The 26,576-nt window shown below is 54.3% G+C and overlaps 2 protein-coding genes across 4 annotated transcripts in view; one reads left to right on the forward strand and one right to left on the reverse strand.

Moving 5' to 3' along the window:
• The window catches only part of TRAM2 (translocation associated membrane protein 2), a 76,240-nt gene extending 56,329 nt beyond the window's left edge, over positions 1 to 19,911 (forward strand). The window contains exons 3-11 of one of the 2 annotated variants that reach the window (XM_079934437.1): positions 1,491 to 1,600; positions 2,073 to 2,189; positions 7,755 to 7,813; positions 8,962 to 9,046; positions 9,566 to 9,636; positions 12,168 to 12,272; positions 12,469 to 12,612; positions 13,376 to 13,539; positions 14,641 to 19,911. In XM_079934437.1, the coding sequence (XP_079790563.1) occupies positions 1,491 to 1,600; positions 2,073 to 2,189; positions 7,755 to 7,813; positions 8,962 to 9,046; positions 9,566 to 9,636; positions 12,168 to 12,272; positions 12,469 to 12,612; positions 13,376 to 13,539; positions 14,641 to 14,714 (929 nt within the window). In that variant the 3' untranslated portion in view covers positions 14,715 to 19,911. The remainder of the gene's footprint in view (positions 1 to 1,490; positions 1,601 to 2,072; positions 2,190 to 7,754; positions 7,814 to 8,961; positions 9,047 to 9,565; positions 9,637 to 12,167; positions 12,273 to 12,468; positions 12,613 to 13,375; positions 13,540 to 14,640) is intronic. The other variant, XM_079934438.1, reaches the window with a different exon arrangement.
• A 2,881-nt stretch (positions 19,912 to 22,792) lies between these two features.
• The window catches only part of EFHC1 (EF-hand domain containing 1), a 64,908-nt gene continuing 61,124 nt past the window's right edge, over positions 22,793 to 26,576 (reverse strand). For both annotated transcript variants that reach the window (XM_079934900.1, XM_079934901.1), the window contains 2 exons: positions 24,413 to 24,623; positions 22,793 to 23,009 (listed from right to left, as the gene is read on the reverse strand). In XM_079934900.1, coding sequence (XP_079791026.1) covers positions 22,938 to 23,009; positions 24,413 to 24,623 — 283 coding nt within the window. In that variant the 3' untranslated portion in view covers positions 22,793 to 22,937. The remainder of the gene's footprint in view (positions 23,010 to 24,412; positions 24,624 to 26,576) is intronic.

Consider the following 26,576-nt stretch of genomic DNA (forward strand, 5'->3'; position numbering starts at 1 on the left):
GGGGTGCATGTATCTTTTTGAATTAAAGTTTTCATCTTTTTTTTTCTGGATAAAGAAGGAGTTTTGCACACGCACACACAATGGAGTATCACTCAGCCATAAAAAAGAATGAAATAATGCCATTTGCAGCAACATGGATGGACCTAGAGATTATCATACTAAGTGAAGTAAGTCAGAGACAAATATGGTATCACTCATATGTGGAATCTAAAAAATAATACAATAAATCTGTTTACAAAACAGAAACAGATAGACATAGAAAACAAGCTTATAGTTAGTTACCAGAGGGGAAGGTGGTGGGAGGGATAAATTAGGAGTATGGGATTAATAGATGCACACGACTATATATAAAATAGACAAGCAACAAGCATTTAACGGATAGCACAAGGGACTATATTCAATATCTTGTAATAACCTATACTGGAACATAATCTAAAAAATATATATAGCTGAACCATTTTGCTGTACACCTGTAACTGACACAATATTATAAATCAACTATACTTCAATTTTTTTGAAAAAGAGGGAGGTGTGGGTTCCCTGGTGGCCTAGTGGTTACAATTCTGGGCTTTCACTGCCGTGGCCTGGGTTCAATCTCTGGTCCAGGAACTGAGATCCCACAAGCTGCGTGGTTTGGCAAAAAAAAAAAAAAAACCATCAATATCAAAAAAATAAAAACAAAGAGGGAGGAAATAAATGGCAGAGCTTTGATACAAGCTCAGGTTTCTGAGTCCACACTCTTTTTTTTTTTTAAATTATTTTTATTTTTGGCTGCGTTGGGTCTTCATTGCTGCGCGCTTTCTCTAGTTATGGAGAGCAGGGGCTACTCTTTGTTGTGGTGCGTGGGCTTCTCATTGCGGTGGCTTCTCTTTGCTGCAGAGCACGGGCTCTAGGTGCGCAGGCTTCGATAGTTGTGGCTCGTGGGCTCTAGAGCACAGGCTCTGTAGCTGTGGCACACGGGCTTAGTTAGTCTGTGGCATGTGGGATCTTCCTGGACCAGGGATCAAACCCATGTCCCCTGCATTGGCAGGCGGATTCTTAACCACTGTGCCACCAGGGAAGTCCTGAGTCCGCACTCTTAACCCTGCATCATGCTTCCTCGATGAAGTATAACTGCAATCCCATTTTTACAGGGAAGGCGATTACGCCTCAGAGAGGTTGGTCACTTTTCTATAGTCACACAGCCAGGGAATGATGGAGGTTGGTGGTCTCCAGTTGCTGGCTGCAGCCACTGTGCCTTCCTGCCCCGATCAGGAGACATCGTCATGATATGCCCTGTGCTGGCTTCTCCTTTCCCCTCTGCACTGGTGCTCCCAAGGGCCAAGTCCAGAGGGTGGGTGGGGTTCTCGGGAAAAACATCCTCTAAGTCTGGGGTTACAGCCAAAGGGAAGCGTTTGATAGCACATTCTGCTCCAGATCTCCTTTCAGTTTTGGGTCCCAGAGCACTTCCTCACCCAGGGATGCTGACGTGGCTCTCGTTGCCTCCACAGATGGCGAGACGGTGCACTACCACTACGGGCCGAAGGACCTGGTCACAGTCTTGTTCTACATCTTCATCACCATCATCCTGCACGCTGTGGTGCAGGAGTACATTTTAGACGTGAGTGACGTGTCTGGATTCCGAGATGGGAAGCTGGGGGGGTTCGGCGGGTGGAGCGGCTGCAGCTGTGAGGCTTCCGCTTTGTTTGGAGGCCCTGGTTGGTCCTACAGCAACCGGATCTCCTGCACCACAGTTTGGTCTCCGTCCCCCTCAAAGCCTTCGTAGCACGTGGGACCACAGTGTTTATTAACGGGAGGGAGCTGCCTGACGTATGACGACACGATGTCCTCAGGGGTCGAACACAGCAACCCTTGGGGGATGTTTTCTTTACATCTCAGCTAAAGACATTCATCTCGCCGCTTTCTCAAAATGCTTGCCTTAAACTAAACACTATACGCACACACGAGGCTTCCATGAAATAACTTGGATGAGGCTGGCTTCAAACTTCAGCCCTTTTGTGGGGAGAAAACAGGAGTTTGAAACCTGCCGTTACCTGTACACTCATGTTAATATGCAGGATTCTCTTCTTTAGAAAATCAGCAAACGGCTTCACCTCTCCAAGGTCAAGCACAGCAAGTTCAACGAATCTGGACAGCTGGTCGTCTTTCACCTCAGCTCGGTGATCTGGTGCTTCTACGTGGTGGTCACGGTGAGTGGTCCTAGGGGCTGCTGATGGCTGGGGCCCGGGCTGCCATGTTATCGCCGGGAGAGAGGAGTCAGTGGTTTAGATGCTGTTTAATAGCTGGGGAGCGTCCTCTGGTCCAGAAGTAAACACTTGTTGTCGTTATGATGTGATGTCACGGTGATGACAGCGTATAGCTCCACAGCTCTGTGTTCCGTCCTGGGGCCCTCGCACGGTGCTGTCCCCTGAGCTGAGTTTTATGTTCATTCCGGTACCTGTGTTATGGATTGAAGAAATCCAAGCTCAGGCCCCATGGTCACGTGGCTCTGAAGTGGCCAGGCCTTGGACTTGAGGGTCTGGTTCTGTTGCACCACACCGGCCTGCCGAGGCTCGGCCAGCATCCCCCTGCGTGCATGTCAGGTCCCGTCAGAGTCAGTGCTGTTTCTACGAATGCCTGGAGGACCAGACAGTTGACTCATCTCCCCTTTTGCACAAGAATACTCTTATTTCAAGCAACCTTTGATACAGCAAAATTCCTTCGTACAAAGGAATGTGGACAGCCTTTCGGGGTCCTTTGTAACAAGCTGTCGTCCTAGGAAGTGTTTAATCCCCTCCATCCCCCCCAACCTGGAGCACCTCCTGTCTGTAACCGGGTCTCTTCCTCAGGAGCTAGAATTGTCCTGTGAGAAATCCAGGGCCAGGGCTTGGAAAATTCAGCAACCCTGTGACCTCCTAGAAGCTTCCTTCCCTGCCTCCCCTGACCTCTCACCCCCTTCCCCTTCCTTAGCAACAGTGATGAGCTTTCCCGTCTTCAAGACCAACCTATCTGTCTGCGAGCTGAACGCTGAATCCATATTCTCAAAGCTGGACTCAGCATGCCCTTTTGTATATTACCTTTATTTCTATTATCATTTAATCACAGAACAATAGGAATTTTAAATGCAGGGCCCAAGGCCTCTGTGCTCTGGAGCAGGCCTGCCACATTATACTCCCCCTGGGGCAGACTTTGTGTGTGGTCTGTGTGAGTAGCGCCCCCTACCTTTGTGCAGCACACGTGCGGCCCCGGGAAGTCTAGGTACGGCTGGGCTCAGGCCTCTCCCAGCCACTGGGTGTTTGGTTTACGCGGCCTCTGGAGACCCCGAGCTGCCTTGAAGCAGAACAGCCCTCGGGTCCCACGGACATTTAACTGCTCTTGCAGGAGAAGCGTTGCCTCATCTCTGAATCACTTTTGCCCTTTCTGCCTCAACCCACCGTCCACCCCAGCTGTGACCCAGTTTCACCAGATTCGCAGGCCAACAGCCAAGGGACTTCCCCCCAGTTCCAGAGTGTGCAAGGCTCCTGGGCCGTCCAGGGCTTAGAAATGATGCTCGTTAGTCTGGAGCTGCTACGCTTTTCTGGGGACGTTTATAACAGGCTTTTACCATGGTGATAGCCAGGTCTCCACTCAGCATCTCCAGAAGGAGAATAGAGACCAAGGGAGCCTGGAAAGTTCCAGTGACCCCAGGTCCTGATACATCGTGTGGCTCTCAGACCTCACCTGCTCCCTCCAGGCCATTCTGCACGGAGTGAAGGTGACTGAAGAAGAGAGGGTCGTTTTGTAAAAGGAGTGAAAACAGCTAGTTTTTTAAATCCTATGTTTCTGTTATGATGAACTCGTTCTCGATTCTTCTCTTTCGCTCTCCGGTCAGTCCATCGGCAGGTTCCCCCACCCACTGCCACCAGCACATGGAGCGTCTCGCCTGCTCTCTGCCTGCACCTCTGCCCCCGGGCCCATGGGTCTCTCCAGGGGATGCTTGACGATATGCTACCAGCATCTAGTGGGTCGAGGCCAGCGATGCAGCAGAATGTCCTGTCGTGCCCAGGACAGTCCCCACAGTAAAGACAGTCTGGCCCCAGGTGTCACTAGTGCCACGGTCAGGAGGCCCTGAGCTGCATCTCTTGCTGGACCACTTCCGGAAGGAGGCCGTTTCCACTCCTGTGTCCGCTCACCCCAATCCATCGTCTGCCCAGCCAGACAGATCTTTTTAGAACATAAACCAGGTCTCGCATCCCCTGCCTCAAATCCCCTGTCGCGCTCGTGCTGAAGTGGGTCTCCCTCCTCACTCCTGTGCTCCGGGTGCTGCTGGCCTTATCCGTCTGGCCCGCTGGCCCCAGCCCCACTGTTCCTCTGACTCTCCTGGCTCTCCTGCCTCCTGCGCTTTGCAGGGGTGCTTCCTCTGCTGCAGCGCTCTGTCCCCTGACACCCCGTGCCATCCAGGTCTCCACCTACACGTAACCTCTGCAGAGAACTCCCCGCACACTTGTGTCTGCTGCACCATGCCTGTTGCTGTGGCATTTTCTTGAGCTGTGTGTTCTCTGCTGCCTGCCTCTCCCTCATACTAGCCCCCGAGCTGCTGGGAGCAGGCACCGTGCGCACTGCTATCCCCCAAGCGCAGTTCCTGGTGCACGCTAGGTGCTCACTCAATATTGTCCTGAGAGGGAATAAGTCGACTGCGAATGCCTCTTCTTGTTCCAACCTTCAACAGTTTTTAAAGTAATGAATTGCTTGTTTTTATGAACATCATAGATGATCATTTAAAAAAAAATAAGCCATACATAAAAGTTTGAAAAAGAAAGTAAAAATTGACCCTAAACCCCTCCCCCCACGAAATAACCAGCTTGATCTTGGTGTTGAATTCAGACATTTCTCTCTGCATTGATCCAGGCAGGGTGATGGGGTCGTAGATGGGCCAACTGATAATTTAATAAGAATGTCGACCTCCTACCTTTAGTCTAGCTCTCAGCTACTGTTCATCGTTCAGGGGAAGCAAAACGCTGTACTGGGAAAGCAGGGTGGGAGGGTGCCTGGCTTCCCAGGGTGCCTCCCTTCACAGTTTAAACCTGCAGCCCAGCGCTCAGCGGGAGCGCCTCTGAGGCAGGGGCTCAGGTAAGGGCTGCCTTCTGACACACAGACTGCCTGCAGCAGAACCTCAGCAGTGGGTGTTCCTGAAGGACCACTGGGTCCAGGCAGCAGCTGGCTGTGTCAGGACTAGATACTGCTCTCTCTTCCTGTGGTGCTTTTTGTTCATCCACTGGAAAGGAAGACTGCAGGGGAGGGGAGGGGGTGTGCCAGCCCGCTGAGGCCTCCCTTGCTCCTGGTTGATTTGTAGAATCAGGAGAGAACAGAGGATCTTAAAGGCCGCCCCCCCAGACGGCAGGCCCACTGGCGGGTGGGATCTGGGGGCGAGCCCACACTCGGTGTGCTGTGCTGAGCTCCGAGGGGCCCCGGCCCAGCCTCCCTGGGCGGTTGCCTGGCCCGAGGTCTGGAAAAGACTGGTCTCAGTGAGTCATTCTTCCTCTGGCCGCCTTGCTTGCCTCCCTCCGCCCGGGACTGCCCCTCACAGGCCGGCAGCATTGTTCTGGGGCGTTTTCTCTGCTGGTTGGCTTCACAGTTCTGATTTCTTTGTCTCCTAAGTAAAGCGCCAAGCTGGGGAGGGTCCCTGTTTAAAATCACAGGATCGTCTGGGCTTTTTGAGCTCTTAGATTTCTGTCAGGGCTGCTTTTCTTGGCCAGTCTTTTTGGCGGAAATTCTTCTCCCACTTCGATCCCAGAAGTACCATTTTCGTCCTTAAATACATTGGTGTTTCCTCTAGGAAGGAATGGCCTCCCCACTTCGGTTTCCCTGGAAAAGGGGGGTAGGGAGGGCGAAGGCCGTGAACCTGTGTGCCCGGGGCCGGCATCTGATGCAGGCGGTGTGTGGGGGGCAGAGAGGGGTGGCCCCAGTGTGGGTGCGGAAAAGCCCTCTCCTCCCACCCCCGCGCGCCCCAGAGCCTCCCACCTCTGCCGGACTCTGAGGGGGAGATGGAATGTGGCCGGGAGGGTCTGGTGGGGAGACCCTTTCCTTCAAACCTAAGTTACTGTGACTGCCCTGGGGCCTGCGCCTGATGGGACCCGTCTGTTGAGTCATTGTGCTAATGAGGCCCTGGTCGTATCTGAAATGTCCAGGGGCACTTAGGGACTCAGGGTCTGGGTGGGAGTATGACTGAGGCTCCAGTAGTCACCTGGAGGCTCCTCTGGGAACTGCTGGGCCTCCTCGCCGCCCAGGGCAGCCCCGTCCTCAGTCCCGGTGGGAACATCTGAGGCTCTGGGCCTCCTCATCAAAGCCACCAGTCGGTTGGTTTATTTCTGACTCACCAGGACAGCCAGGCCTGGGGCGCTTGGACCAGGAGGCTTGAGGCGCAGCTCAGAATTCAGTCGTGCTGCCAAGAAGCCCCCTTGTTTTGGGAACTCCCTCCTTTCCCTGTTTCTAAAAGGAGGTCAGGCTGGCGTCACCTCCTCCGCCCTCTCTGAGCGTCGCGTGGCGTCAGCCTCCTTTTGCTCATGGTGGGCCGTTTCCGCGTATGTTCTGTAATCTTGGATTATAAACTCATCTTTAGCAAGGTTGTGTGTGTGAGAACCCTGTACGTTCTCGGATGGAAGTACGTCCCGATGGCCTCACCGGCCCACAGATACTGTTAATACCAAGTTCTTAGCGTGAGGGCGCCTAGACACACAGGTGATGTCCATTTGAGCTCCAAACCCACGTGAAAGCGAATCTGAAGTTACAGATTTTCAGGGGGTCATATTTTTGTTTCCATCCTGAGCCCCGGGTGAGCAGACATGGTCCTCTTCTCCCTGCCTTGCTCGTCGGACCCTTCCTAGTCTCCCTTTTCTATGGGGTGCTGGCCCTTTAAGGGTCTTCTGTTCCCACGCAGGCGCGAAAGCTCTGGCCCTACAGCCTCACCCGCTCAGGCTTTTAGCTCCCTACCCTCTTGGGCCCTCGGGTTTTCCCTTTCTTATTGTGAGCTCAGCTTTGCATTGAAAAGAACATTTGTTAGATTGCATCCAGCATGTCCAGATGTTTTGTAACAGGAGGGTTTTCAGGTCACCTCCCCTACTCTGTAAGAGGACCTGGGCTAGATACTGGAGATGCAAGGAGGCGCCAGAAAAAGAAGCCAGAAAAGAAGGCACGAGCAGAGCCCTGGCGGCCGGCAGTGATGGTGCTATGTGATAAGTGTCACACGTGAGGCCCGTTGGGGAGGCCTGGGGGGTCCTGCCATACTTTTTATTTGTGGTGGTGAAAAGCCAAAGTAGGCTTTTCGTTTTTCCGGGGGACGGTGGCTCTGGGGTCCATTTGCTCATTCACTCTACAAGCATTTCCTGAGTGCCTGCAGGCCAGGCATAACACTCGACGCTGTCACGTAAACATAAACTGTCACATTTATTTCTAACAATAACTCTGGAGGGTATTTTGATCCTCGTTTTGCAGAGGAGCCAGCTGGAGCCCAGGGAGACCGACTCGCTCAGAGGACGCAGCTGATCAGTGTCAGACCCACAGTCAGACTCGGGTCCTCTGACCCCAGAGCAGGGCTCTTCCTCCTACATCACGGCTCTCTTCCATAGTAAAGAGACGGGCCAAGTGCCAGAGGGGTTCCATGTTCATGTTTCCTGTTCCTTCCTCATGCTGGCAGCTGGGGACTAGGTGCAACCCTGACCCTGACCCCTGACCCCCGGGCCCGCCCAGCAGGCCTCACGTTCACATTTCTAAACGCCGTCTCTTCCCGTCCACTACAGGAAGGATATTTAACAAACCCAAGGAGCCTCTGGGAAGACTATCCGCATGTGTACCTCCCGTGAGTATTGTCACCCTCGGTCCCCAGGGAGGAGCGGGCTGGTGCACTGGCTTCTCGCCCCACAATGTGGGCAGAACACAGGCCGGCGAGCCCGAGGACCAGAGCGCCCCCGAGCCTGGCAGGGCCCAGTGTCGTGGAGGCAGACGTCTGGGAGCTGCTTCCTCCCCGTGTTCTTATGGGCAATTCCTGAAATGACACGTCAACTGCAGGAGCCCGGGCACAGGGTCCTGTCTCTGCCCAGGCTGCCCTCACAGAGCACCGCAGGTGGCAGGGTTCCCAGGGGCTTATAAACAGCAGACATCCCCTCCTCACAGTTCTGGAGGCTGGCAGACCCAGTGTCTGGTGAGGCCGCTTTCTGCTTCATGGATGACATCTTCTGTGTCCTCACGTGCAGAAGCAGAGAGGGGCCTCTTTCACAAGGTCACTAATCCCACTCTGGGGGCTCCAGCCCCATGACCTAATCACCTCCCAGAGGCCCCACGTCCCGGTACCATCACCGTAGGGGTTAGGATTTCAACGTGTGAATTTCGAGGGGGTGCAAACATTGGGTCTGTAGCAGGTTCCTACAGCGCCTGGGAGGGGCAGGGAAGCAGAGCCTCTGCACGGAGCTTTCTGGGCTGCGCCCTCCTGGCACCTGCACACGTCTGCACACATCTCCCCTCAGGCCTCCACGGGAGGCAGTGCCCCTCCTCTCCTGCGCCGACAGGACACCGGGAGGGCAGAGCTGGGCCCACATCCCCCAGAGACCACGGCCCTTAGAACAGCAGCACTGGGGACTGAGCAGAGTTAGGTCCTCCCTCTGGTGCTGAGACCCCTTTATTCCTCAGCTCATTCCTGCCACCTGCCATCTCCTGCCCCGACAGCGCTCTGGATTCAGCCCCCTCCTCAGCCTTCCCTCCTCTGCTCTCTCTTCATCCTTCTTGTGTCTTTTCATGGACTTTCCATGTCCCTCCACGTGCATGGTCTTGTGTGTGGAGCAGTGTCCTGGGCTCGGGCGTGGAGCTCACCATGCCCCCGCCCCTCCATTCCTCCCTCTCGGCCCAGCTCCTCACACCGCCTGGCCCTTGCCCCCACCCCACCCTGTGCTTGGCGAGCACCTGTAGGCGCTTCTCTCCATCCCTCTGGGTGACTGGCCCCCTTGTCTCCAGCTTCCAGGTGAAGTTCTTCTACCTGTGCCAGCTGGCCTACTGGCTGCACGCACTTCCTGAGCTCTACTTCCAGAAGGTACGGAAGGTGAGTACTGGTGGCCCCTCTGATGCTGCTGGCCCTCCCTCTGGCCGCCCACGTGTGGGGGTGGACACGGGGGTGTGTTGGCGGGTTGAGTGAGATGCTGAGCCAGTGCCTGTTGGAATCTCCCTGATGACCTCCAGGAGGGGGGCTGCCTTGTCAGACTCCCACACGAGACATGTGGCTTTGGGGGGCCTGACTCATCTTCGGGGGAGCAGATGGAGAGTTCTTTGCCTTTCCTTCAGTTTTGTTTTTTTTTTAAAGCTTCTCTCTGGCTGATTTCCTAAAGCCCTGTTCCCCAGTCCCTGTCTCTTCTTTCTCAACCTAGTCCCGCCCCCTGACCACTGAGTCGCCTTCAGACTTTGTGCAGCCAGGTGCGCGTGTCCCCGGTGGGACCTGGGGCTGTCTGGCAGCCCCGCTCCGCAGGCCTGCCATGTCCTTCTGCACTCCCCCTGTTCCTCTGCCTCCCCCTGCATCTCCAGTTAGGGAATGAGCACATGTCCTGTTTGCCTCTCTTGTCTGCAGGAGGAGATTCCCCGGCAGCTCCAGTACATCTGCCTGTACCTGGTCCATATTGCGGGCGCGTACCTCTTCAAGTGAGTGACACCCGGAGCGGGCCAGATCTCCCTGCCTTTTATGTCTGTGCCTCTCTCCACACAGTCATTTAATCAGGAGGCATTTCTTAGACACTTACTGTGTGCCGAGCACCATGGTAAGACCTGGGAACACACAGATGGATAATGGAGGGTTCCTTTATGGTTACTGGATCATTCTCTGCCGAGCAGGAGAGACAGTTACAGACAAAGGTAAAGACGGTTAGTGGGATGAGCACTGTGCTACCGTAGGGACCACCTGCCGTGGGAACCCAGAGGAGCGACTACCTCAACCCGAGACAGGGCCAGGGAAGGATCCCAGGGACGCGGGCCGTGAACCAGGGCTTTGCCGGTTGAGGGCAGCCTGAGCGGGGCTCCTGCCCCGTGCATCCCGCCGGCGGCGCTGTCAGAGCTCGTGGCCCCGGACTCCCCTTCCCTTCGATTTGTAATGAAGGGTAGAGTCATCACTGCTTGGTTGTCCTCACGTCAGCAGAGTTGCTGTTGCCTTGAGTGTCTCTGTTATGAAGAGAATCACTGCTGAGCAGGACCTGTCCTTCTAGTTTGGACTTTCCTTGGGCTTGGCTTTTGCGGTATAGGAGAGCACGCGCTGTATAACCTGCTCAGGTGCCCGGGGTCTCCTCGGTCCGCATGGCAGGCATCCCGTGAGAATGACTGACCCGGGGGACCGGAGCCGGGTCTGCTCTGTGGTCTCTGGAGGCCGAGAGCGGCATCCGTGCCTGGCTGGGCCTCTGAGGGGCAGAGGCCGTGTAGGTGCAGCTTTGCTCTTGTGTCGCAGCCTCCTGTACGGGTGGGCGGGTGGGTGTGAGGAAGCCGTGCCGCGAGGATGGGGACGGAGAGGAGCAGGGCAGGGTCTGACCCTCTTTGGGCCGAGTTCTTGTTCTGGAAAGAGGCTAGAACAGAAGGCAGAGCAGCCGGTCCTTCGCAATCATGCTGGCCCGGCCCCAGCGAGGCCGGCCCGGCTCAAGGTGCGGCCGCCTCTCTCCACTCCTTTTTTTTTTTTTTTGCGGTACGCAGGCCTCTCACTGTTGTGGTCTCTCCCGTTGCGGAGCACCGGCTCCGGATGCACAGGCTCAGCGGCCACGGCTCACGGGCCCTGCCGCTCCGTGGCACGTGGGATCCTCCCGGACTGGGGCATGAACCCGTGTCCCCTGCATCGGCAGGCGGACTCTCAACCACTGCGCCACCAGGGAAGCCCCTCTCCACTCCTTTTAATCTAGTTTTCAGAAGTGAGTGAGTGTGGGGAAAGGAGAGACCCTCGGCTGCAGGATTTCCCAAGGAAGACAGAACTTTGAAGTGGCCAGCGATGCGGGGTCTTGTTTGGGGAGAGCTGGGCCCTGGGGGCCTTCACTCACCCGTGGGCCCAGCCCTGCTTCAGGAGGGGCAGTTCCATCTGGGTGAAGGCAGACAAGGCCCTGCTCTCCTGCTCTGTGGGCCGGGGGGTGGACCATAAATAAGGAAATGAGAGAGTTTCCCCAGGTGGTTAAGTGTGAGGAGGAAAGTAACGCAGGGTGATGGGACGGCTGACTCGTCCACTTGGCCCCCTGTGGTGAGAAGAGCTCTCTGAGGAGGGGACTCGGGTAGAGAGAGGCGCGAGTGACAGAGCCAGGCAGGTGGATACCTGGGCGGAGCTGTGCAGGAGAGGGGACCACAGGGTCAGGGCCCTGAGGTGGGAGCAGAGCTGGGCGGTAAGTCTTGAGATGGTCAAGGGCAGGATCCTGCTGGCCACCTTTGGCTGTGTGGAGACACTGGGTTTTCACATCATTCTCTTGACCGTTCTCAGAATCCAGTGACTTTCCTGAATGACTCCACACTTCTTTGGTCCCCCTGGGTGGAATCACGGGGTCCCTCTTCAGCATGGCCCGCGGGTTTTCCACCCAGCCCCCCAGTATCTCCCTGACTTCCCAAGGCCCTGCCTGCTCAGCAGCACCTGTAACTTCACTGTGCAGCCTTCTTGCGTCTGTTTGAACCACAGCCGACCATTGGCAGCAGACTGCCTGGGAAAGTCAGTAAGAGCATCGTGACCGGAAGTGAGCAGGGGGCGTGGGAATGGGGGCTCGTGTTTGAAGAGGTTGGTTCACTAGCACATATTTTGATGTTGTGTTGAGTTTTGCTTCTTCGTATACCTCTTGGCTGTGAAGACTTGGATGACAAAAAAAATCAGACTGTAGGAATCTCCTCCCGCCAATCCCTCATATTTCTACACGCAAAGCTCAGCAGTTTGTTCTGAGCACCTTTTCTGTGCGTGGTCCCGTGCCAGGTGATGAACACAGAGTGACAGGTGCTGCGAAGGCAGCCAGGGCCACAGTGGGAGCAGGAGGGGCGCTGGGCCCAGACGGGACAGGTGACATGTCGGTATTAAGGAAAATTCTTGAAGGTGTGGCAGCAGATCTGAATCCTGAAGGATGAGGCGGGGCTCGCAGGGAGGGCGGGAGTGGAGAGAGGAGCCCAGGCCCCTTGCCCCCCGCTCTCGCGGTGCCTCGTGGGGACTGTGAGGCTTGTCTGTGTCTCCACAGCCTGAGCCGCCTGGGCCTGGTCCTGCTCCTGCTGCAGTACTCGACCGAGTTCCTCTTCCACACGGCTCGGCTCTGCTACTTTGCAGACGAGAACAACGAGAAGCTGTGAGTGATGTGGACGGGCTGAGGCCCGGCGAAGGGGAGGGCCCCGCGCTGGCGGTAGGCAGGGCCCTGGGGTTATTTTTTCCTGGAGCGTCTTACTCTGGACACCTCGTCCCTCAAGCACCCTCCTCGGCCACCCTTGGACCCTCTCCCCGCTTGCTGCCTGAAGGCTGACGTACGTCCCCCGCTCCTCGGGCAGGTTTAACGCCTGGGCTGCTGCATTTGCAGTCACCCGCCTCTTCATCCTCACCCTCGCCGTGCTGGCCATTGGCTTTGGCCTCGCTCGCGTGGAAAACCAGGCCTTTGACCCCGAGAAAGGGAACTTCAACACGTTACTTTGCAGGTGAGTTGGGCAGGAGCCTCCCGAACTCGGCACAACTTCTGCCGAAGGTCAGGAGGCCGCAGACCGCTGGGTCTCCCGCACCGTGATGTTCAGGGGGGGATCTCAGACATCTGGCCCGAGGGGAGAAGAGATGCCAGCCTCCTGCTTCCATCACATCCGTCTTCCCTCCCTGGCCCCGGTCCGTCAGGCTGCAGGCCTGGTGCTGGTGCCGCTGGGAGCTCCTCCCCTGGCCTGCGCCTCACTGGGGGTGCCGGGTTCACGTCCAGCCTCTCAGTTGGCTGTTACAACCACGCGTGGGCTCTTTACAGCGTGTTCTCAACGGTGTGGCCAGTGGCCTCGCACAGCGGCCAGGAGGGCAGCGAGGAGGCCACGGTCTCCATGACACCCGGGGCCCAGCAGGGGTCAGAGGTTTGTCCAGGTTGCTCAGCTTCTACGTGGCTCGCCGGGTGAGAAGCCGCACTTCTAGAATTATTTCTGCTGCATTGTAGTTCAGTTCACTTGAATCCTTCCGACGTACACGGGGCTTACGTGGGCCGTGCTCTGCGCTGTGGGTCCAGCAGGCATGGGGTGGTGTGACAGGAGCTGGACCCACATCTGTCACCTCCTCCCGCTGGTCCCTCCGCCCGCCCTGAGGCACTGGAGCGGAGCCCGGCACGGGCCACGCTCTTCCCGGAGGTGGTGGCGGGCCGGGCACTGCGGGGTCCTGGCCTGCCCCCTGCCCAGGGCACGTGCAGCCGGAGCCCACCGAGCCCTCTGCCCACAGGCTGTGCATGCTGCTCCTGCTGTGCGCCGCCCAGGCCTGGCTCATGTGGCGCTTCATCCACTCCCAGCTGCGGCACTGGCGCGAGCACTGGAGCGAGCAGAGCGCCAAGCGCAGAGTGCCCGCCGCGCCCAGGCTGGCAGCCAGGCTCATCAAGAGGGAGTCGGGTGAGTGCCGGGTCCGGGCGGGGCGGGCGGGGACCCCCCCCAGGGCCCTGGACCAGGCCTGCCCCGTCCCACCTCCTCCCAGGCCCCGGGCTCCTCGGCTCGTGCCAGGGCCTGACTGGCACGTGGCCGGGCGCACACGGCTTGTGGGTGGGGCTGGCCGACGCGGCGGGGGCCCTCGCGGCTGCGGTGGGCAGGGCAGCGGCTGGGTGGGGAGCTCTGGCTGGAAGCATGTCCACAGGGTGGCCTCAGGGACCCCATCAAGGGCGTCTGATGCTCTCTGGGTCCTCACCCGCCCCCATGCTCCGCATCTCGGCCTGGCCGTCTCCCAGGATGCTGGCTCTGCCTCTCTCTTCAGGGGTGGCCTGAGGGGACACAGTGCTTGGGGGGCAGCGTTCGGGAGACAGCCGCTTCTCCTCTGGCCCCCGCCAGGTCCTGGGGCGCTCGCTGCCAGCCCCGCGCTCTCTGTCCAGCCTGGGGGCCTGTCTGCACCAGGCTCTGTTTCCTGAGTCGCCGGCCTCTCTCCAGGTGTGGCCTGCTCGGCAAGGGCGCGTGCGCGGCTGCGTGTGACAAGGAGTCAGGCCCGGCTGGCGGTGGGGCGGGTACGGGGTGGGGGGGGCTGCAGCCAGGTGTGCCTGACTTTGAGCGAGCAAACGCGGTGTTTAGGGCAACAATGAAAAGCACGCTTTTGCTGTCAGAGGAGCGCCAGGTGAAGAGTAAGGCCTTGTCCCTGCAGCCTCTCTACCTCCTCCTGACTGTTCCGTGTCCTGGGACCTTTGCTGAAGGGGGCTGGTGCCCCGCAGGGGCCCGAGAGGAGCTGAGGCCTAGGCTCTGGCCCCACCTCAGGCCTGGGCGGGTGGCGGGTGGGCCTCTGCCTGTTCCCTGGTGGCTGTGTGTCATCCAGCCCCTCCCGCGGAAGGACAGTCGGAGACCACCCACCTCAAGTGAAGCAAGACCCTGGGGGGGGGGCAGGAGCCCCTGGGAGCCGCCTGCTGGTGCCCTTTGCTGTGGGGGCTGCAGCCTAGGTCCCCTCGGCTCATCCTGTGCGCAGCCTCCCGCCCCTGCCCCAGCGGAAACACTGCGTTTGTCTCCCTTCATTCCCAGGTTACCACGAAAACGGAGTGGTGAAAGCAGAGAACGGAACCTCCACACGGACTAAGAAACTCAAGTCTCCTTAGGGCCGAGGTGCTGAGAACAGGAATGCTCTCGCGGGCCCAGCAGGGAGGCCCCCCTCCTGCTCCGATGCCCCATCTCACACAGCAGAAACCTGTCTTCACACAGGGCCTTTTCCTCTTCTTTACGTCTTGGCTTTCTCTTCTTTCTCTGTGAACCATTCTCAATAAAACCAAAAATCTTCCTCTTTCCCTCCCTCCAGCCACCTCACATCCTCACCTCTGTCCTGTGTCGGGTTTTCTAGAAGCCTGGCCTCTCACGGTTACCTTTCTGCTGGCCTCCTCTTTCTCTTCCTTCACAGCTGTTTCCTTCTCTTTTTACTTGTTAATTTACCTTACTGTGCAATTTTTCTGTGTCTGATTTTTACAACGAGAGGAGGCAAAGCCTGTAGTGCTGGCCGTCCCCCACCCGGATCCCCAGGACCTGTCCGGGTCGGCAGCCTCGTGCCGGGGAGCCTCCACCAGGGCCGGCGGCAGATCCCCGTGCGGATGGGCAGCAGGAGGGGAGACTGGCCCTCCTGGATCGTCGTCTCCTAGGTGCTGAGGAACTGACGAGAGTATGATTCCAGTTCTGCGCGCACCATCTTGAGGCCCCGCGGGGCCGCTGCTAGTTGGAAGCGCCAAGGCATTTGGCTTTGGGACATGATGACTCAGTCCAGAAGGATGGTGCTGTCTCGGGTCCCATGACTCGGGAGAGCTCACCAGTGGCCGGTCCTGGACACCAGCCCGCTCTCTCTGTCGGGGATGTGCTGAAGGAGGGTGAGTCTTCCCACTCTGCAGCAGCGGCAAAGCAACCAGAGCGGCGGGCCCTCCCGGAAAGTAACGCAGCAGAAACAATGGAGGCGCCAACCTAGCCTTTCTTCGGCAGGTCCAGCTGCATTGCTCTTCCCACTGTTCACCAGCGTCCAAAACCAAACCAAGCAGCAGTTAGCAAAGCAGCCTGGCCGGGGACGTGCTGGTGCTAAACCCCAGGCCCAGCAGCCCAGCTGGGCGCCGGCCTTGCACCTGACTTCATCTCTCTCGCGGCAGGAACACTACGCCCCCCGTGGCCCCTGGTGCCCCAGGGTCGGTCACCTGGGCCCCCTGTCCTCTGGCCTCACTTGCTGAGTGTCCTTTGGAATTGTCGTTGTCCTCTGCTGAGCACACCCACAGCGTTTTAGATGGTTTGAAACCAGGCTGACTCAGAATCGCTCTGCTGGTTAGATGGGCAGGACACAGCCGTGCTGATGTGCATATTTTGGCCCCCTTCCCGCACATGGTCTCCCCCTCTCCCCAAAGACAAGGCCTCCAGCAAGGAGCTAGGCTCTCAGCAAGGAGGCCTGAATGCTGTGGGCACAAGAATGTTAGTGTCATTTGATGTGCTGGTCCTCTTCCTGACATCACAGTAGAAACCAAACTGGATTATTACCCAGAAGGCAGGGAAGTGGGTCTTTTCATCAAGGCAGCTCCCTTCTCCAGATCACTTGCATCAGAGAGAAGTTTTAATCTACCAGTGCCTGGGGACTTGCTTCCTGACACCCTGGTAGACCCTCATCTCTCTGTTCAGGATTAGGCCGGGGAGATGGGAAGATCTTCTCTTATTTTGATTACCCTTAGGAGAGGGACAGCGCTTTTGAAAATGCGAATTCTTCCCATCTTTCCTTCTCCTTCCCTGACACTTATCTGGGCTGCAAAGCAGAATGTTGGTGGAAGGGCGGCTTGTACCAACCCCGCAGGCCCAGTCTGGAACCCCTCAGCCATTCAGCCAAATGGTCCTCCCTCCCCGCTCGAGGCTGTGGCTGTGACTGTGACTGAGCCGGTGTTCCTACTTGGCCCAGGGATGCTGTGCAGCCCACGTCAGCCTGCAGCCTCCTAAGCCTGGCCCAGTCCTCTCCAGGCTGTGTCCCTGGCCTTGGCACTGCTCCTGCTGCGTGCAGGAGGCCGCCCCCCCACCAGGGAGCACTGCTGAGTCATGCCTTCAGCGGGTACCTGGCCTCCTTGCTGTGGGCTCGGGAGGTGGGAGCTGCAGCCGAGGTCCTGCCATCGGGCAGTGACTTTTCTCACGTTCAGAGGTGATCGCCGCCAGAGCACACGTGCTTGGTGTGCCCTTGGTCTCTTGTAAGTTGGCCCCTCATACTGTGCGCCTCCTTAAGGTAGTACCACCAGCCCGGGGCTGGGCTAACTCTCGCCACCTCCTAAAGGACGGGGTTGGGTCCCTGATTGAGAGTTGGGAAAATCTTTCCTGCTGCGTGAAACCCCTGAGACCATGCGTGAGGCTAGCGTCCCACCGGCCACTTTCAGGAATGGTTTGAGGGGAGGGTGAGAGGGAAACTGTAGGTGTTCTGTCACCCCAGGCGTGCCTGGCATGTTTGCTTCAGAGCAGAGCCAAGCCATGGCAGGCTGGCTCGAAGCATGTTACCAGGGGCCGAAAGAACTCACTTCCAGTTCGTCCTGAGAGCCTGTTGGGTTGGCTTGTCCTGATTTGGCCGTTCTATGTTCTTCAGTCTTAAACACTCTCTGTGAAGGCCCGGCCAGACCCCCAAGTTTGAGAGGCCACTCAGTGCCATCCGCCAGGAGGAGAGCAGATGCTAACCTACCTCAGCAGCCCCCGCCCTCCCAGCATCCCTGGCTGGCACGCGTGCAGGGGCGCCGGGCAGGGTGGCGTGGGAGAGGCTGGGGGATGGACGGGTGATCCCAGCTGCCAGTGCCCCTCCTTGGAGGCTCCGTGATGGGAAGTTATTTTTACCCTCCAGGCTCTGATAGCTACACTATAGTAGGTTACAGGTGCCCCTTCTGAAGGCAGGGCAGGTTCTGGGGGAAGGAGAAGCAGGCCGAGCCAGACCTGCATCTTGGGGAGAACCTTTTCCCTTCCTGTCCCAAGGTGGAGCTACCAACGTTTCAGAAACCAGACTCGACACCTGTGCTCTGGCCACCTCTGCAGATGCTCCTCTTGACTTGAAAGCCTTGGCGCCGGGCGGGCTGTTCTGGGATGCATGCAGCTGCGTTTGCTGTGGGGACCTTTCTCCTAAGTGCTGAGTAAGAGGTATAGGGTGGAGAGTGCGCCCCCTCCCGATTCCACACAGAATTCTAGTCCCTGGGAGCCTTTTTAAATTCAAAGTGGCGCGAAGCCCCCCCACCACGTAGGGTTTCCTTTGGGCTTCAGCCTCCTTGGTGGTCTGTGCTAGGCCTGGGGGCCAGGGAGGCAGGGAGGTCTGCACGGGACTCACTCCCCTGCTGGGGCGTCAGCGTCCCAGTGAACAGAACCCGTTCCTGATGGCCGGGGCCTCTGCTTCTGTGGGGAGTGGCCTTTCTCCCCCTCCCAGCTGCCATCCTAGCTCACAGCCCAGCTCCTCAGGAGGGACTGGGCAGGACGGGAGAACTGGGTCTTGACAGATCACTTGGAACTTAGGCCGAGTCTCCGGCCCCGCGAGGAGCCTTCACCAGCTCCCCCCTGGAGCCTAGTTCTCTCGTGAACAGTGACTCCTCTCAAAAGGCTGAGGGTGACCGCCAGTCCCCTGCCCCCTCCCCCCAGCGGCTCGCTCTCTTTACGGAGGGCCCCGAAAAGCACGGGGATTCCAGCTCTCTGCAGCCCCTTTTTGCCCCGAGCTGATCCTGTATCTTTTTGTGTCAGAAGTGCCTTATGTGCCATGGTCTCCTGGCCTCCACTTGCACTGTGTGGCCAGCCCCCCGGGCCCTGGCACAGTTCCACGTTAAAGGGACCGGATTGCGACAGTTTCACCTCATTCATCTTAGCCTCACCGCCACTGTCCGGGTCTGGTGGTGTCCGGTTTCTCCCTTGTGTCTGGTGGCTGTGAGGGCCCCTTCACGGGCACCTACCTGTCAGAGAAGCTCAGGGCTCCCAGGGGCACCAGACCTCCGCGCCTCGGCCCACGTGGTAAGCCTTGCTCATCCAGCTCCCCTTGCACGTGAAAGAGGCGGCACCCTGGCTCTAGCCTCTTCTCATCCATACTGCTTCCCGTTCGACCCCGCGTTTCTGCGGTAAGGTGTTTACTCTCACTTCCCGGTCACAAGCGGCGCTCACAGGTGCCCGTCTGACGTGGGTCCGGGGGGACTGTTGCAGGGCACCCCTCCCCCCCACGCAGTGTGCCCGCCCCTCGCCTGCCTCGTCCTTGCTCTTCCGGGTTGTGCAATACCTCTCCTAGCCAGTGGTCTTTCCCACAGGCCGTCTGTCCGTTCCAGTGCCTGGCCACTGGGGTGGACAGGACCCACGGGAGGGTGGTCGTCATCCCCACAGAAGAAAGTAGCCACGCTCCCTCTGTTGCTGTCGTTCTTGTGACCCTGGTGGCACTCTAAGTGGAACACTGTAGCATCATCTTTGAAGTCCATATAGTTTTAAAACTGTTGAAAAGGAAAAACATCCTCATGATGGGGCATTAATAAGTCAGCATCTGGGAATAAGATCCGTGTGACACCTGAGGCATCACCATCAGTTCGCTGTAAGGGTTCTAGAGTTTCTTGTTCGTGTGGAGAGGAAGGAGGTTTTCCTGGGAATCGGCCACACATGGACAGCCCTGGTCATCTGATCAGATCTGACTGGTTGTAAGTACCACCATTTCCTTGGGTACAGATTCAAGTGTTTATGTAATGAGACTACACACCTCATTTTTTTCAGTTCCTCTTGTTTAACAAACATCTGAAGGATGAGCTGAGGCTGCCGGTGCCCTGAGCAACTCATAATGCAAATGTGGACAAAGCGTTTTTTTGTTTTTCTACTTTAGCCTGTTCATGTTATGGACCAAATTTCAACAAGGAACTCAAGGAAAATTTGTACCTGCCATATTTATGCTTTCATGTAAAAGGGTTTTTTTTGGGAGGGGGGGGCTCTTTTTACTTTCAGTGAACATTTTTCCAAATCCTTTTTTTTTCTGTCCGGTTTTAAAACAAATTACGGTTTTGTATGGATTTTTTTAAATGTACATTTTGAAACAAATGATCGACAAATATTTTTGAAATAACTGAATAAAAGGCCTTGAATTATTCACCTGCTTGTCTCGGGTATAATTCCTTCTATTCCTTTTTATCTGGATGCTCACATTTGCTTTTTTTTTTTTTTAAAGTTGCAAGCATTATTTTATTCCACCTCTTAGATGGCTGTCTGGGAATTGATTAGAGTATGTTTCTCCCCTGAAGACTGAAAAGGATAAGAGCGCTTTAAAATAATGATATTGCTGGCAACTTTATTTTTTGCGAGACTTTGCATCAACTAGTCTTGTTTGTATTGCTCACATTTGCTTTTATATGAAGAACGAGTTTGCATCAATTTCAGCCTCATTTCTAACATTTTTCACTCTGTCATTTCTTGCATATCTTTTGAGATATATATTTGTTCGTGTGGTCATGTGAGTTAGGGAGTTGGAATTAAGGACGGAGAAGGAGTCAGTTACATTGAGTGGTGGGTAGTAATAAGCCTCATTTTTACTGGTGTCTGTAACAGGGAAGTGTGAACGTGGAAAGGAGTGTGGTGACATGGGGTGTGTGGGCAGGAAGCGCCACAAGGAGGCGCACTGTGCCTGATGCCTGCTCTACGGCTGCCCCCATCATCCATGGGAATGTTCCGAGACCCCCCCCAGTGGATGCCTGAAACCCCAGAGAGTTCTGGGCCCTAAATATGCTATGTTTTTTCCTACACATACCTACCTATGGTGAAATCTATAAATTAGGCACAGTAAGAGATTAACAATGATAACAAAATAGAACAATTATAACCATACACCATAACGAAAGTTATGTGAATGTGGTCTCTAAAAACATCTTACTGAGCTGCACTCACCCTTCTTCTTACGATGTGAGGTGACTGAGTGCCCAAGTGACAAGGTGGCGTGAGCTGGATGATGCAGATGCTGTGGTGGAGCGCTGGGCTCTACTGGCCTTCTGATGACGCGTCAGGAGAGGATCACTTGCTCCAGGTGACCGTGGATCACTGAGCCCTGACAATGCCGACAGCTGGGGATCCCGGGAGGGACAAAGTGGGAGGGCGCAAGGTCTCATCACGCTACTCAGAATGGCACACAGTTTAAAACTTAAGAATTATTTCTGGAGCGTTCCATTTAATATTTCCAGACCATGGCTGACCATGTTTAACTAAAACTGGAAAGTGAAAGTGTGGATAAGGGGGACGACTGTGTTATGGTGTCACTTGGCTAGGAGAGGATGGGGCTAAGTCTGTGTGTAAAAGCCACCAGATGTCAGTGGAGGTGCTGAATAGATGCTGTCTGAGTGTTGGTACCAGCAGTGGGCACAGGACACTGCTGGCATCAGATGGCCTGTTGCCCATGGCTGTCTGCTGTTTTTCCAGAACCATCTCCAGAGAGAGCTCAGGAGATGAGTGCAGTTAGTTGAGGACAGGCATGGGCTATGAGGACCCAACAGGAACCATGTACCTGAGACAAAGGCACGGTGCCAACAGAGAGCAAGCGGCTCAGCCGGAGAAGCTGGTGACCTTGGGCAGTCGGCCTTTCTGAGCCTGCTTGCTCATCTGGGCTCAGCATTTTGGGGGTGTGTCGGCTGGCTGGTTTGCTTGTTTTCACAGGGAATGGTGGTGGTAAGATTTAGGGATAGTAAATGCTAAGTTCATGGTTCAAATAAAGCACTCAATAATTTCTTATAGGAACATGCTCGTGTTCCTACACCAGCAGGCTAGTCACTCACCCAAGTGACCCTTGATTTTCTGGAAACATCTAGAGACATCTTCTCAGGTACCCCTAAAGCCTACAGATACGGGCTTGATACACCCTAATTAGATGGTATTTTCAGGCCCCTGGTGGTACAGACAGAGTACAGGTAGGAAGGAATCAGAGACAGCATTTATAAAGATGAAGTTGGTGGCTGACTTCAACTAAGGAGCAGCCCTGCTTCTGAAAAGTCCATCAGAGCTCAGTCGATAACCAGTAGCTGCTACTAGTCTTTTCTGCCTATCTTGAGGCCAGGCTCTCTAAAAGCAGTTTTTCTAGATTTTTTTTTTTTTTAACTACAGCCCACATAAAGAAATGTTTTACATCATGACCCAGTAAATACACACTCATTTGAAACAAAAGTTTCATGAAACAAATCAGTGTACCACACTGTGATATTTTCTATTATCACAGTGTCTGCCTGCCAATGCAGGGGACATGGATTCGAGCCCTGGTCCAGGAACATCCCACATGCCGCAAAGCAACTAAGCCCGTGCACCACAACTACTGAGCCTGCGCTCTAGAGCCTGTGAGCCACAACTACTGAGCCCGCGTGCCTAGAGCCTGTGCTCCGCAACAAGAGAAGCCACTGCAGTGAGAAGCTCACGCACCACAACGAAGAGTAGCCCCCGCTCGCCGCAACTAGAGAAAGCCCGCACGCAGCAACAAAGACCCAACATAGCCAAAAATAAATTTAAATAAATAAATAATAAAATGAAATAAAATGCAGGTCTACTAATGGGCCTAGAACTGCAACTGGAAAACATGGTGTCTACTTCCTGGCGGGGCGGGCAGCACCGTCTGCAGCACCACACCCGACCTGATGTCTGTCTGAGCAAATTCCATGCATCCTCCTCCTGATCTTGGTCACTCTACACCTGCATTAGTCAGGGTTCTTTCTCCAGAGAAGCAGAACCGATAGGCTGTATATACAGAGAGAAAGAGACTGACGATTAAGGAATTGGCTCCTGTAACCGAGGAAGCTGACAAGCTCCAGTATCTGTTGCCAGCGACCTGGAGGCCTCTGAGGGCTGACGGAGTAGTTCCTGTCTGAAGGCCAGCGGGCTGGAGCCCCAGAAGAGCCGATGTCTCAGTTTGAGTCCAAAAGCAGGAAAAAGCCGATGTCAAAGCAGGCCGGAGGAATTCTCTCTCATTAGGGAAAGGTCAGCCTTTTTGTTCTATTCAAGCCTTTAATGGAATGGGTGGGGCCCACCCACATTGGGCCCACCCACATTGGAGAGGGCTATCTGCTTTACTCCATCCACCAACTCAAATATTAACCTCATCCAGAAACGGCCTCACAGACACACCCAGAAATGTCCAGGCACCCCATATCTAGTCAAGTTGACACATAAAATTAACCATCACAACACCCCTATCTCCCCTCCCTAAATAAGGCACCAACCTTAGCTCCTACAAGATCCAATTTAATTTAGACTTCAGTGGTAAAAGAACCAAAAAGGAAATATAATTTCAAGAGCTCTGTAAATGCCTCTATGAAGAGTACAGGTATATGTAGGCCCAACCTCAAAATACTGTGCTTTCTGTCCTCAGCAGGTCAGTTGGAGAAAGCACGGACGAAGTTATAGTAGTCAATCTTGTCTTCTCCGTGAGAGCACATCCTGATGAGCTGTGGGAGAGAGAAGGGGAGCCCGTGAGAGACAGATGGGCTGCCTTCAGCTCAGCTGCACAGCGCTCTTTAGTGCCTGTCCCTGCCTTTGTAAACCAGCTCAGGCTTTTTATATATCCTTGGCTGATTCTGAAATGATCCTGTAAACCGGAAAGGTAGGTCAGAGTATCCCCATCTTCACGAAATCAAAGCTCAGATGGAGTAAATGGCCTGCCCAAGGTTTCAGGTTTGACATTTATAAGAGCACTGTCATTTCCAAAGCATTTTTGTTCTTATATTCAATTACAAGACTTTGTCCATCCAGTCAGCACAGAGTAAGACTTAGAATAGCAGAGGTTGCTGCTATCACAGCCTAAAAGAAAAATCTAGTCATGTCACTGCTCAAACCAAGTCCCCTGAAACACCTGTGAGTGGCAGTAAGCACACCGATCTGCTGTGGCTACTTTAAGGACGTGTGCAAATCCATCCCGCCCCTGCTTTCCCTGTCCCACCTCCCCTGACTGCAGCTCCTCTCTCCCAGGTCAGGTCACAGATAGCACAAATGACCTAAGAAATCGAAGGCTGGGTGTGCTGTCAGCCTGAGACTTGGGAAGCTAGATGGGTATTTGGCCCACTTGAACTGTTATCCTTCTACCTGCCTCCCTCACTCCTTGCTAATGTTCCCATCTGAAAAACCCTCATCTCCAACCTAGTCACACTGGCCCCAAACAGAAGGCTTCCCTAAATGAGACCTAACTTCCAAACATCCCTTTTTCCTAACGTATCATTAAGAAGGACTACAGCATCACAATGTTCTTAATCAGTGAGAATGTCTCAATAACATTAGCCACCGTTGGCAACGGTGGGAGAAAGTTTGTCCCGACTTCTAGGGGAACCATGGTCAAAGGGGTTTATAACGAAAAAGAGGTATGAAATGCCCTCTTCAGCTCCCTCATGGAAACTCTCGGAGAGGATCGTCCATGTCATCCCTCCACTGGCAGCTGACCATGGACCCCTACTGGCAGATGCTGCTGTCCAGGGCAGCGGTCACGCCCTCTCCCACGCCAGCCCTACTGATGGGCTAACGTAGGCTGTGAAGCTGTCAAAGGTTCCCACCATCCTGCTCAGTCCACCTTTTCAATCTGCCCTTGGCAGCCACCCTCCTTTAGCCCTGACATGGTTCACTGGCTGCTCTGTGCTGTCTGGCCCCTGCCCACTTAAAGAGATGCCCTACAGCAGCAGTTAGGAAAGGATGCCAATGCTAGAGTCGAGGGCAAATGCCATAATCAGGACCAAACAGCAGATCTGATGTGAACACCCCAAGTCTTCCCCAGTTAAAATGAAATACAAATGCAACTGCCTTTGGGAACGAGTGAGCGGTGCCCAGCCTCTGCAATCAACCCTGAACAGGAAATCCTACTCACCTCCTTAACCAAGGAATCATCAACTGGGAGGTGAAAAGAGTCACAGATTTTAAAGAACGTCTCCCTGTCCACATGTCCTGAAGCTTCCTTGTCATAAATTTGAAACATCTTGCAGATGTTGTCCCTGCACGGGTGATCTTTCCCTTGCCTCTGGATCGTGTCTATCAGGGCCTCCAGTTCCTGCACGCCTGGGTCCTCTTCCGTTTGCTGGCTGTGGAGAGAGGAGATGGATGGATGTGGTGTTTATTCTCGAATGGTCTTACCTCAGTGACCGAAGTTCTCACTTGGTGAAGTTGAGGGAAGCATCTGACGACAAACAGCTCTGATGCTGAGCCGATCAACACTTGCCTGCAGGGGCTGGCAGATGGCTGAGCTCACGGCAGGAACCTTGACTAGGCTCAGCCTCCCTTGCTGCCGTCTATTAAATCCCCGCAAAGAGCCAAATCTACCACCCCCAAGTCTGGTGTTTGTGGGAGTCGCATGATTGTCATCATCTATGTTACAGAATCTAAAAATAAATGTTTTAGAAACAGACTTAAAAGTAGTATGATGGGGACTTCCCTGGTGGCGCAGTGGTTGAGAGTCTGCCTGCCGATGCAGGGGACACGGGTTCGTGCTCTGGTCCGGGAAGATCCCACATGCCGCGGAGCGACTGGGCCCGTGAGCCATGGCCACCAAGCCTGCGCGTCCGGAGCCTGTGCTCCGCAACGGGAGAGGCCACAACAGTGAGAGGCCCGCGTACCGCAAAACAAAAACAAAACAAAAAAAAAAAGTAGTATGATGAAGAAATCAAAGAGGATCAAAAGGGAAACAAAATATCTAGAAGCAAAAATGGAAATACAGTTGACCCTTGAACAAAGCAGGGTTTAGGGGCATCAACCCTTCACACAGTCAAAAATCTGCATATAACTTACGGAACCACATATTCGGAGGGCTGACTGTATCTGCAGATTCAACGCATTAAGGATTGTGTAGTAATATAATACATATTTACTGAAAAAATGTGCATATAAGTAGATGACACAGTTCAAACCTGTGTTGTTCAAGGGTCCCTTGTACTACACACCAAAATTTATGGGATGCAGCAAAAGCAGTTCTAAGAGGGAAGTTCACAGTAATAAATGCCTACATTAAGAAAAAAGAGGGAGTTCCCTGGCGGACCAGTGGTTAGGACTTGGTGCTTTCACTGCTGTGGCCTGGGTTCAATCGCTGGTGGGGGACCAAAGATCCTGCAAGCCGCATGGCGCAGGCAAAATAAATAAATAATAGAAAAAAGAAAGATCTCACATAAACAACCTAGTTTATACCTCAAGGAACTAGAAAAAGAAAAAACTAAGCCTGAAGTTAGCAGAAGAAAGGAAATAATAAAGATCAGAGCAGATATAAAGAGAGACTAGAAAAATTATAGAAAAGATCAGTGAAACTAAGAGCTGTTTTTTTAAAAAAGATAAACAACTGACAAACTTTTAGCTTGACCAATTTTTAAAAAAAGAGAAAAGACTTAGAAATGAGAGGAGACATTACAACTAATACCACAGAAATACAAAGGGTTGGAAGAGACTACCATGAACAATTACACATCAACAGATTGGATAACCTGGAAGAAATGGATAAATTCCTGGAAACATACAACCTACCAAGCCTGAATCATGAAGAAATAGAAAATCTGAACAGACCAATAACAAGTAAGGAGATTTAATCAGTAGTCAAAAACCTCCCAACAAAGAAAAGCCCAGGACCAGACAGTTTCATGGTGAATTGTACCAAACATTTAAAGAATTAATACCAATCCTTCTCAAACTCCTCCAAAAAAGTGAAGAGGAGGAAACACTCCCAAATTCGTACTACAAGGCCAGCATTACTTTGACATCAACACCAAACAAGGACACTACAAGAAAAGAAAATTACAGACCAATATCCCCGGTGAACACAAAAGTCCTCAACAAAACACTAGCATACTGAATTCAACAGCACATTAAAAGGATTGTACATCATGATCAAGTGGGATTTATCCTTACCATGCAAGGATGATTCAACATACACAAATCAATACACCACATTAACAGAATGAAGAATAAAAATCGTATGATCATCTCAATAAATACAGAAAAAGCATCTGACAAAATTCAATATTCTTTCATGATGAAAACTCTCAACAAATTAG

This window comes from Stenella coeruleoalba, assembly GCF_951394435.1.
Source record: "Stenella coeruleoalba genome assembly, chromosome: 10".
NCBI lineage: Eukaryota > Metazoa > Chordata > Mammalia > Artiodactyla > Delphinidae > Stenella > Stenella coeruleoalba.